The sequence below is a fragment of the Strigops habroptila genome, chromosome Z (genome assembly GCF_004027225.2).
Source record: "Strigops habroptila isolate Jane chromosome Z, bStrHab1.2.pri, whole genome shotgun sequence".
NCBI lineage: Eukaryota > Metazoa > Chordata > Aves > Psittaciformes > Psittacidae > Strigops > Strigops habroptila.
Window position 1 is genome coordinate 22,606,777 of NC_044302.2, and position 12,434 is coordinate 22,619,210.

The 12,434-nt window shown below is 50.9% G+C and overlaps 1 protein-coding gene across 1 annotated transcript; it reads right to left on the reverse strand.

Annotated features, from left to right (window-relative positions):
- Positions 1-4,040: 4,040 nt before the first annotated feature.
- On the reverse strand, positions 4,041-12,008 carry LOC115619803 (olfactory receptor 14C36-like). Its single transcript, XM_030512677.1, has 2 exons — positions 11,552-12,008; positions 4,041-4,052 (listed from the first exon to the last, which is right to left on the reverse strand). Exons 1-2 carry the CDS (start codon positions 11,999-12,001, stop codon positions 4,041-4,043), a joined length of 462 nt encoding a protein of 153 aa, XP_030368537.1. The 5' UTR covers positions 12,002-12,008.
- Positions 12,009-12,434: the final 426 nt, after the last annotated feature.

Below are 12,434 nucleotides of genomic sequence, written 5' to 3' on the forward strand. Positions count from 1 at the left end.
TTAGCATCTGCTGGGGTGCACAGCAGGGTGGTGAAGAGTAGGGCCAGGCTGAGCACTGCGACCTTCATGTTTCTCTGTGGTGTGGTGAGTCCTGAGTGAAGCTAGAGAAGGTGAGGGGCAGATTTATCCCTCCCAGGACTCCTCCTTGCCCTCCCCAAGAGCTCCCAGGGCAAAGCCAGACTTGGCAGAGACACCAGCCCTGGCAACAAGCCAGGACTCGGCACAGAGTCACACCCACCTCCAGCATGGCTCCAGCCACCTTCCCCAGCATCAGTCCAGCTTCCTGCACAGGGCAGCTGGACATGAAATGGCCCAGGCATCTGGGGGTGGTGAAGGGGGACAGACAGAGGAGGCCTGGCAGCCGGACATCCTATGGTGACTACCTACTGCTCCAACACAAAGCAACATCCCCCCATCTCCCAGAGCCCCTCACCTCCCAACACTGCCATCTCCCAGTGCCGCCTGCCTGGGGCCATCCTGCCCACCCAGCTAACCCGAGTCCCACTCTGCGGAGCTGCCCCCATACTCTGTCCCCAAAAGGGCTCTCGCTACAGCCCTATCCCTGGCTGCGACTCGGACACTGGTGACCCAAGGCCCCTGTCCCCAGGGAGTGTCCCTTTAGTGTCCTCATCCTTGTCCCAGGCCAGCACTGTCCCTGAGCAGGATGTGGCTGTCCAGAGGGACACAATGAAGAGGGCATTTGTCCTCAAGCAGCCACTTGGAGCTAATTGCAGGGACTACAGAGTTCCCCCAGCAACAGGAGGGATGTTTGTTCTCCTTGTCACCCCTCCTCTGTGAGTGTGTGTCTGATAAGCTGTATTTGCCCAGGACCAGTGGCACAAGGAACCTGTTCAGCCAGGTTGGTGCTTCCAACGTGTTCCACAAGCTTAGTGCTTCATGAGATTGCCTAATGCAGGATGGGGAGGAGCCTGGGGGAGCTGTTAAACCAGCCTGGCAGAGCCTGCAGAGGAGGACAGTGCTGGGGGCATCAGGGAGGAGCAGGTCCAGGGCACTCCACACACCCACCAGGGCTCCCCCACTCCCCTGGGACAGGCTAGAGCCCACAGGTGGGGGCAGTCCCGAGGGAGCAGCCTCACAACCAGGGAGTCCCTCTTTCATGGCAGCCTGGTGGCAGGGGTTTCCCACAGGAGCAGGGCTTAGAGCAGCCTGTAGCCTGGGTGATTGAGATGCTTCTCCAGGGCCACTGTGTCCCCTTCCCCTGCCCTGCAGCTATCCCTGCCTTTCCAGGGCATTTTCCTTCACAGCACCCCTGGCCTAAACATCACCATCCTGGGGACCCTGGGCAGCATTGTTTTCCCAGTGTGCGATTGTATGCTTCAGCTCTCCACTCTGGTGAGAGCCATTGGGTGAAGCTGCTGTCCTGGTTTGCACAAACCAAGCAAGACTTTACCCAGCAGTCCAGCACCAATGCACCCATTCTGCTCAGTCATGACACTCACGTAATCTGCTGACACTGCTCTCTTCAAGGATGCAAGGGCCGCAAACAGCAGAGGCAACAGCTGGTACCTCTGTTAGCAGGGGCATACTCATAATGAAGATGGGCATATTTTGATCTACAGGCTCAGGCACATCTGTTTTGCCTCCCTGTATGTGTACACAGCTATCAGAAGAGATAGATAACGGGACAGATACTGAATTATTTCTGCATCACGAGAAGACCAGCACTTTTACTAGGGGTGTGAGCTAGCACTTGTGCACACTTGTGCACACTTGTGCACAAGTGGGTGTTGCACTCCACTTACTAGGGGAGATAGGACCTGTAAGGTTTATTACACCAGGAGATGCAGCTCGCATTTACTCATCTCTTTAGGCAGCTGATGGTCAGAAGTAACCACCTCTACTAATGACTAGCAAATCCACTAGCCGCACTGAGCAATAGGAGCCTTGAATGCATTCGGCTCACTGCCTATATTGAGTTCATGGGACATCAACATTATGGTAGCAGATCCATGGATAGTTCGTAAGGCTGGCACATTCCTCTGTAAACACATCCTCTGTTTGTTACATGCCACATTAATTCAAGCGACCTCACTGTGCTTCCCAATCGCCATTCACTTCCAAACCCACGCAGCAGTCCATGTCACATGTCTGAAAGTAAAATAGCACTGTTTTAGTCCTCTGACTATGAGGGTGTGAGGATAATTTATGAGACACAAGCTGGGGATCAAAGGCTGGTGGTAAAAACCTAGTTTAGGTTTTGACGTTAGTGGGGGTCTGCCGGAGTTTCAGTGAATCCAAGGTGTCACTGTTTCTGCTCCCATTCCTGTCACGGCTTCAAAAAAAGTCTGACTGGTTTTATTCACATGAAAAGAGATAAATAAATACTGATAAGTGGTTCTTGAGAAACATAAATGGCTCAAATTCTTCTTTGATATTATGTGTCATTTTTTAAGGGTTATGGATAAGGTTATGTCTTTATGGGACACTGATAAAAAATAAGAGTTCTTTTGTGGATCCATTGTGGAAGGAGACAAGGCAACTGACTTCAATATTTGCTTTGAAATTGCTCAAAGAGCAGGCAGTCACCTGGAAGGTTTTCATTTTGACTGCTTCAGTTTTGTGCGTCATTTATTAGATAGTAAAGCTATACAGTGTTGAAGGATTTATGATATTTAAATATGCTGTGACATTATTTGTATTCTGAAGTTGTTTTGAAAAGTATTGGTGAATTTTATGCACTGTCCTAGTTGAGGTATATTGACTTAGGGATAGGCCAAGGCTGCCTTTGAGATAAATGCAAATTAGGTGGACAGCATTTGATAGCCACGTAACATTAAAGGTGCTATTCAGGAGGATCCCATCTGCTGATTTGATTGTGTATGAAAAGACATGTTCATATTTTTGTAACAGTAGTGTATTGAAAAAGTAAAATGTCACAAGTTTGTGAGTATGATAGAGATGGGCAAGAGACTTTACAAGGATGGTCTAAAGTGTAGCTAATTCTACTTGTTCTGCTCCTCCTTCTCCAAGCAGGGCTGAGAGCACTTCTGGAAGTTTCTCTGGTTTTCTTGTAGTTTCACAGGTTCATGATTGTGGACGACACCAAGTTGGGTGGGAGTGTTGATCTGCTGGAGGGTAGAGAGGCTCTGCAGAGGGATCTGGACAAGCTGGATAGATGGGCTGTGGCCAGTGGTGTAAGGTTCAACAAAACAAAGTGCTGGGTCCTGCATTTGGGCCACAACAACCCCATGCAACACTCCAGGCTTGGGGAAGAGTGGCTGCAAAGCTCCTAATGGAAAAGGACTTGGGGGTGCTGATTGACAGAGCTGAACATGAGCCAGCTTGTGCCCAGGCAGCCAAGAAGGCCAACAGCATCCTGGCCTGTATCAGCACCAGTGCAACCAGCCGGACCAGGTCACACCAGTACTGGACATTGGTGAGGCCGCACCTCAAATCCTGTGTTCAGTTCTGGCCCCTCACTACAAGAGAGACATTGAGGTGCTGGAGCAGGTCCAGAGAAGGGCAACGGAGCTGAGGAAGGGCCTGGAGCACAGGTGTGATGAGGAACAGCTGAGGGAACTGGAAAGGTTTAGTCTGGAGAAGAGAAGGCTCAAGGGGGATGTTATTGCTCTCTACACCTACCTGAAAGGAGGATGGAGCCAGGAGGTGGCTGGTCTCTGCTCCCAAGGAACAAGTGAAGGGTCAAGAGGAAACAGACTGAAGCCATGATCTGGTATTGGAACAGGCTGTCCAGGTCAGTGGTGGAGTCACCATCCCTGGAAGTATTCACAAACCATGTAGACAAGGCCCTCAGTGACACGATTTAGAGGTGGACTTGACAGTGCTGGGGTAAAGGTTGGACTTGATGATCTAAAGGTCTTTTCCAGCCCAGTTGATTCTATTCTATGATTCCAAGATCAACCACGTGTTTTCACCAAAGAAGTAGTACAAGTACTTTTATTTTCCTTCTCATTCCCTCTGTAAAAAAATGGGATTCGTCACTGCAGGCCAAAGCCTGAGGAGAACAACCCTGCTAAAACCTTATTTTGGAAAATAAATCTGGTAAAAAATCCACTGCCTCACAGAAGAAACTACAAGAAAACGAGGGAAACTTCCAGAATTGCTCAGTCCTGCATGGAAAAGGAGGAGGGAGACAGCACAGGAAGAATTAGCTTAGAATTAGTAGAGCCTAGTTTAACCCTAACCCTAACAATAACCCTATCCCGTCACCTAACCCTAAACCTAACACTAACAGTAAACCATCACCTAACCCTAAACTGTCACCTAACCCAAACCCTAAACCAAACCCTAATCCATCACCTAACCCTAACCCGTCACCTAACGCAGAAGCGTTACCTAACCCTAACTCTAATGCTAACCCTAAACCTAACCCAAACCCACCACCTAACCCTAACCCCTCACCTGACCCTAACACTAACCATAACCCTAAACACTAACCTGTCACTTAACCCCTGTGCGGGGGGCATGGTCTAGGCTGTGGCTAGGGCTGGGGGTGGCTTTAATGAAGGACTGGGTAGGTTATGGGGGCGTGGCTTGGGTAGAGGTGGGGTCTCAGCTGTGGGCAGGATTGGAGCAGGTAGTAGTGCGACCACGGTGCAGGCAGGGCTAGAGAGGGTTTGATGTGGGCTGTGAGTGGGGTTAATAAAGGGCTGAGGGTACGTTTAGGTTGGGGCGTGGCCCCACGGGGGCGGGGCCATGCTAGGACTGTGGCAAGGACTGTGGGCGGGGCTGGGGTGGGAGTGTGGCCACACATAGGGGCGTGGCCAGAAACATGGGGCCTGGGCATGGGCAGCACGGGCAAAGCGGAGGCAGGTGGTGCGGTCTGTGTTGGGGCGGGGCTGTTGTGGGCTGGGGGCGGAGCTACGTGAGGGAGCGGGTCCAGGCCGGTGTGGGTGGACCCTCACGCTACCTGAGGCATGCAGCGATGCAGGGGGCGGGGCCTGTGCTGGGGGCGGGGTTAATGAAGGAAAGGGAGCGTGGGCTCGCGGCTTTCTTGCCCCTGGTCCCGCTGATAAAACCAGTGTTTTTCTGCATCTCTATCTCCTTTCTGTCCTTGTTTTTAGTTTGTTGTCTTGCCTCTACTCCCTGTTTCTGCTGCCTTTCTCTGCTGCTTCTTTCTCCACCTCTGTCAGGTTCCCTGTCCCTATCTTTCTCTCACCACCCCTTTATCTACCTCTTGCTTTCTGGCTGCACCCCCACCCCCCCCCCATCTGCTGGCTGTCACTCTTCTCCTGTGTTCTGCGACCTGCTCCTCATTTTTGGCAGCCTCCACCACTGTCCGGCAGCCCCTTTCTCCAGGAGCTGGCCAACTGACTGTCCATTCCCTGCCAGAGCAACCAGAGCAGTTTGGTGAAGGAATGTCCCAGGGACAAGGCCTGAAGCTCCAGAACATGCTCAGTTGTGCAACTCCTTACATGCGTGACTAAATAAATACTGTTTGCCTCCTTTGCCTTCAGGGCTTGTTTGCACTTCTTTTGCACTGGGTGAGGGTCTTTGACAGGGCCTGGGGGAGGAAGTGAGGCACGGTGGAGGTTGGGCAATGGCACCCTCCTCCTGCTGGGCTGAGGCTGCATGCAGCCCAAGGCTGGAGGAGCCCCAGGTGCAGGCAGTGAGGCTGATGGTACCCCAGGTGTGGGCAGTAAAGCTGCTGGTGGTACACCCTTCCTCTTAAGGGGTGGCTGTCCTGCCCCTGGGGACAGCGCAGAGGCTGGTGTGAGCCAGGGAAGGAGCAGAGTAGCAGTTAAGTGTTGCCTAGCTGCACTAGTACCTGCACTGACAAAGGTGAGCTGGAGCCAGATATGCTGATCTCGGGGGGGAAGCCCTGACTAATGTGATGGTTTACGGTGGGGGAGCTGGGCCATTGGTGTCACTGAAAGTTTGGAGAATAAAACTCCTTAGGCAGGGTAGCTCCACCTAACATGCATGCCAGTTCTTACAGGTTTCTTGCTTATAAGCATTCGTCTCATACATATACAATATAATTCCTAGAGATCTTATATGCGTTCTAGCTTACTACCCACTAGAGCATGCACAATTTATTTTGACTGAGGGCCCCAAGGGTCTTTGGAACTCCTGGCAGTCATATCTTTGTTGAGCTCTGGTTGAACTTCTCTTGTTATCTTCCTTTTAATGGTCTGATCTTGGCCTCTCCTCTGATTTTGTGAAGAATGGTTCCTAGTTCAGTGAGCTGGATAGGTACAGTTCTTTACCCTTTGTCTTGTTCCTTCTTGACGTATGTATGGTTTTGTTTAGCTAAAGTTTAACTTGGTTTGTTTCAGCTAGTAAAATGAGTCCTCTTCTATCACTGGGGCCCCTGTCAGAGGCACTAAGCGGTGGGGCATGCACGGGGCTGTCTAGAGCCGACGGCTGGAGCTGCCGCGGAGAGAGCTGGGCGGGAGTGAGGGGGCTGCCTGTAGCCACGCTAGAAGTTGCCGGGCTGCGCTCGGCGCAGCTTGCGGGTGCAGTGTCAGGGGTGTGGAGGAGGAAGAGGGACAACGACGGTGTCCCCGCAGCGTCAGACAGCCGGGAACGCTGCCCGTAGCAGCGTGCATGGACCTTTCGCCCCGGGGCACTTGGCTTTCCATCGGCGATGTTGTTCCGCCGGGGCATGCCGGGAGGTGTAGCACCTCGACTCTCGGCTTCCGGTCGGCCATGTTGTTTTCCCCGTGCTCACTGGTGCCGTCTCGCGAATGAATCGCGGTACTGCAGGTCGGCGCCACGCATCTTGAGGTGCCGCCGCCGAGCTCTGCTTTCCTTCTGCCAGTAACGGCGCTGCGGCGCTGCCGTGCGCGCTTGGAGAGAAAAATGCTGGTATTCGGCTACTCCAAGGTAATCCCCAGAGCTGGGTTCCTGAATGCATGGTCGCAGTGCAGAGCCAGCAGTTCTGACAATCCTACTGCTCCCCCAGGCCTAAGAAGAGGCTGGAGAATGTTTGGTATCTACTGTTTGCCTTCTTTGAGTGCTGTTCTCCCTCCTGAACGGTGGCATGGAAAGAAGAATTAACACCTTGTCAGGGCTTACCCTGAAGGAAGTATTGACCCAGAAGCCACGTCATTTTGATGCAGTCCCTCAGTCCCAGTGCCCAGCACATGTCCTACAGACAACTTCCACACCCTTTGGGTCACCCTTAGCCCAAATGTCAGCCCTACACAAGGCTACTCAGCTGCCATGAGCACATTGGTCTGCACTGAGAGGAGCATGGCCATCCTCACAAGGGTAGGGATTATCCGTCTGGACTCAGCACTGGTGTGGCCACATCTGGAGGAGTGTGTTCCAGTGTGGGGATCCCTGTTTTGGAGGAGTCTTCCCAGGTAGGGTTAGGGGTTGTGGGTGGAGATGCTGAGAGACCTGGGCTTAGTAGCTCAAGACAGATGGAAAATTTCTTTCTGAGATGATTGCACTTTTTTTTTTTTTTTTTTTTTTTGGGTAGTAGGAAACAACATGAGAAAGGAGAACCACCAGAAATTGCAGCTTTGGAGGTCCAGAGTAGATCTGAAGGTAAAGAAATGTCACTTTGAGTGCAGTGCTTTGGTGCTAAATATCACTCACAGGGTGTCAGGATCAGCCCATGGCTTTGTGTTTCAAGGAACAGGTGGCGAGGATGGAGAGACACCAGTAGAGGTAGAGACATACTGGGGTGAGAAGAAGGTGCAGAAGAGCGTTGGGTGTCTGCAGCCTGCGGGTATTCAGACACAGGTGTGGGACAGTGCAGCATGGCCTGTGGTGCAGATGGACAAGGGTGCTGGCAAGGCGCTTGGTCCCTGATAGAACCAAGGTCTTTATCCCCTTGGCTGCGGCTGATGTTCCTGCCGCAAAGGTCTAAGAGAAGACAAATCGTCATCATGGCCATGGGGCATCACTGCCCTCTTGCACCCCCCCTGGGAAGGCCAGAAGGTGTCATACCATTGTCCTTCACTTGGTGTCACATTCCCACATCCCCAGGAAGAGCCTGAGCTGGGGGTTAGGGCTTGGCTATCCACCTTCATCAAGAAAACCAAGGGTTTTTCTCAGCATCAGAGTTGCTGCACTTTGCTTCTGCCAGCCTCTAGTTATCTGCTCTAATGAGTATCTGGGAAGGCTTTGTCAATAATGGCCCTCGGGTCCATTAATGCTTCAAGGTACTTTGAAATTACTTCTGAGTTTGACTTCGTGAGAGGGTTCTTCAGTCTCCTCTCGGTAGCTGACGTACATGGACTCAGCACCAAAAAGGCCATGGGGCTCATTAAAATACAGAGAGCCCTAACGAGCCATGTGTCTTCCTGGAATTTTCTTTAAGTCCTCACTGCTTGCACAACTCCACTGAGATCTGTAGTTGGATGTTGCAACTCCTTTGCACCAGCTCCCTCCTGCTTTCCTTAGAGAACTGGGCTGCACACAGGGACAGAAAAACTTTCTCTTCACTGCTGACAAACAAAAGCTAAATACTATATAATAACTCCTCAGCATATGCCAAGTCCAAGCAGCATTTAACGTGATCCCCCTTTCACAAGTGATTTGTTTAGAACAGTTTTAAACAGAGACATAAGAAAGGATAGATATAAACACAATTAAGGTGTTGTAGACTTTAGAAAGATGGGTCAAGTTTCTAACTTCCTGAAGCTCAAAGCAGAGAGCAGATAGTTGAGGGGATCTGAAAGACCAAAGAGCAAATGGAGGAGGAAACCTGAGAGCAATGGAAAGAGTATATGTCCAGGTTGTCTGCTGAAAAGTTTTTAGACATGGCCACTTGATAGGGAGAGGCAGAAGCATCTGAATGATGAGGGCGATGAAGTTATAGATAGAGTAGGGGTAATACAAGTACAGGGGAAGATCAATATTTCTTCTTCTGCCATTAATACACTTCCTGGAATTTTTCATTTTGTCATTCTGGGAAAACATTGCCAGGTCTTAAATACACTCAAGTGATTGAGCTGTTGAAAAAATGCTTGTATATTTTTGTGCATACTTTCATTTTCACAGACAATAACTGATGTCTGACAGGCCTACAGGCATTAAACCAAGATCATGTGTGTTCTTCACAGAGCTGCATGCTCCAAACCCTTCCCTGCCCAGGACTCCACAGTATGCACAGAGCGAGTCACACTGAGGTGTCAGCCTCTCTTTGCTGGTGGCAGGTGTTAGTTGTGATGGTCACCTACAGCACCAGAGGATTCATGCCCCATCAATATCTGCTCTGCTGCAGTTAGCAATAGGGCCTTAAGAGAACTGAGGTTGGAAGGTACCCCAGGAGTTCCGCAGTCCAACCTGCCAGAAACAGGGTCAGAGCAAGCTGTTCAAAGCTTGATTCAGTCCAAGTTAGAAAACCCCAAGGATGGAGACTGCACAGCCTCTCTGGGTGACCTGTTCCAGCACTTGGCTGATCTCATGGGGAAAAAGTTTTTCTCTATGTGCTGGCTGAATCTCTCCTCTTTCACCTTCTCCCTTTGCCTTTTGTCTTCCCACCATGCACAATAGTGAGGAGCCTGGCTCTGTATTCTCCATGACCTCCTCGTCAGTACTGGCAGGCTGTGATGAAGTCCTCGTCAGCCTTCCCTTCTCTGGGCTGGACAAGCCCAGCTCCCTCAGCCTCTCCCCATAGGCAACATGCTCTGGTCCTGAGGGCCCTTTGCTAAACACACTCCTGCTTTCCAATATCTTTCCTGAACTGGGAATCTGAAACCTGTATGGAGTATTCCAGAGCATCCCTTCCCTTGATCTCCTGGCCATGGTCCTGGTCATACAGCCCAGGATGCTGGTGGCCTCCCTGGCAGTTATATGGCTGCCTCCTGTCCAGCTCGTGCAGACCAAGACCTTTCCCACGGGGCTGCTCCAGCCAGGCAGACCCAGGCAGTGTCATTGCCAAGATGAGTATCCTGCAGGGGCAGAAACTGGAATTTGTCCTTCTGGGATTTCCTATATATATATTTCCTATATTCCTGCAAATATGTTTTCTCCTCCTTCTGGAACCTCTTCATTTAGCACAGAGCTCACAGACCTTTCCTGTAAAAGCAAAGTAGACATTGAGTCCCTCAGACCCATGGGTCACTGCTGTTTCACCCAGCAGCAGCCCTGCATTTTCCTTCTCAAGTCCTGAAGCTCTTCTCTTTGCTCTTGACTTTACTTGCAGCCACCAATTCCAGATGAGCTTTGCTTTTCCCAAAGTCGTACCTGCAGAGCAAAGGAAATGCACATAAACCCCTTGTCTGTACCTGTCCTTGTTGTCACCGCTTGACAGCTGCTTCACAACCCCTGTCAGTGCTCTGTCCTGTGACATCCCAGCCCCACGACTCACATGGTCCCACAGCCCCACAGTGCGGGCATGGCACGGGACAGGGTACATTCAGGGTGAGGAATGGCCCCTCTGACATGATGCCCACAGCATTCCTTGGTGCTTTCTCACCCCATGACCTTCCTGTTGGACAGCCTTTCCAAAGTCCTGGAGAGACCATGTCACCTGTGGAGCTTCACAGACAGCCCTGCTCCAGGGTCTGCCAGGCTGTGGCCAGGAGGGAAGGTGGACAGACCTGGCCATGCCTATGATACAGACAGTGGGCCTTGCAGGAGGATGGAGATGGCCTTACAGTGAACCTCACCCCTAAACGTGGGGTGAGCACCCAGGGCTGGAAATGGCCAGAGATAGATGGCCAATGGCTGAGTGGTGACAATGGACCTGGGGCACCTTCTGGGTCTGCTCAAGCCACTTCTGTCCTGCACTTGCATGGCTTCCACAAGCCCTGCCTCTACACCACAACCCCATGGTGTGAGTCCTCACCCTGCATGGTCATACAGTACGAAATAGACACAGGGCAGCCATCAGAGAGCTGGTGCAGCTAGAAAGCTGTTTTAATTTCCCATTCATTACTGCTATGTGGAGGATGGATCTCAGAGAAAAATGTTGCTGCAGGATCATATTTTATTTCCCTTAAATACAGTGAGAGACTCCCCATTTACAAAAGTCTGTGGATCACACAAGATGTGTGGAGGGGACAAACCTGGCATTTCTATGAAGACAACCTAATCACTAGTTGAAACAGGAAAACAAATGTAAAGCAGGAAAGACAGACTTGGCCTGTTATGACCTACACTGGGAGTCATTTGCAGAGGAAAGTAGACAACGTATGGCTGCTGAAAAACATCCAGTAATCAATTTCCTCAGAGCATGCTCGAGTGTCTGGTTCCTCATGCTGTAGACGAGGGGGTTTAGCATGGGAGACAAAATAGAGTACAGAACTGCTACTACCAAATCCTGGGATAGGGAGGAGATGGAGGAGGTCTTCAGGTGGGCAAACACTGCAGTGCTGACAAACAGGGAGACCATGGCCAGGTGAGGCAGGCGTCTGGAAAAGGCTTTGTGACGTCCCTGCTCAGAGAGGATCCTCAGCACAGCCCCGAAGATCTGCACGTAAGACAGTATGATGAAAACAAAACACCCAAATGCTAAACAGGCACCAACCGCAAGAGGCCCAACTTCCCTGAGGTAGTATGAGTCTGAGCAGGAATGTTTGAGGAGCTGCGGAAGTTCACAGAAAAACTGGTCCGCAATATTGCCTTGACAGAGTGGTAGTGAAAATGTATTAACAGTCTGCAGCACAGCATAGAGAAACCCGCTGCCCCGGGTAGCTTCTGTCATGTGGGCACAAGCTCTGCTACCCAGGAGGGTACCATAGTGCAGGGGTTTGAAGATGGCAGTGTAGCGGTCATAGGACATGATGGTGAGAAGGTAGTACTCTGCTGAAATGAAAAAGATGAACAGAAATACCTGGGCAGCACATCCTGAAAAAGAAATTTCCCTTGTGTCCCAGAGGGAATTTGCCATGGATTTGGGGATGGTCGTGGAGATGGAGCCCAGGTCAAGAATAGAGAGGTTGAGGAGGAAGAAGTACATGGGAGTGTGGAGGCAGTGGTCACAGGCTATGGTGGTGATGATGAGGCCGTTGCCCAGGAGGGCAACCAGGTAGAGCCAGGAAGAGCCAGAAGTGCACGAGCTGTAGCTCCCGTGTGCCTGCAAATGCCAGGAGGAGCTGGATGATGGAGCTGCCATTGGACATCTGCTGCCTCTTGGCATGGGGACTTATTTAAAACAGGAAAGGACAGGAAGGATTACGTTGGACTCTTCTGAGCAAAGCCACCCCATTTTTCATAGAAATCTCCCCACCTGAAATGCATTTACTTTCTCTTGTTTGTACTGGGTGAGTGTGGTGTGAGGAGCAGGACCTCTGCTCATGTGCTGCCACGGAGTCAGCTGTGCTCTGAAGCAGTGGTTTGTACAGCTTTGGGCTGTCAGATGAAATCCAACTTTATTGTAAAAGTTCAGTAGTTGCACTTATGGCTCGGATGAGTGTGACTTTCAGAAGAGAGGCTTAGCTTGTCCCTAGAACGGTTCTGACTGTGGTTTTTATTGACGAGCATAACACCTGCTGAGTCTTCTTTCATTCTTTGTATGACTAAAAATTGGAAGAGGATTGAAACAGGCA

Bases quoted from the DNA above. Each gene is read 5' to 3' on its own strand.
- LOC115619803 (XM_030512677.1), bottom strand. From the start codon at position 12,001: ATGGCAGCTCCATCATCCAGCTCCTCCTGGCATTTGCAGGCACACGGG.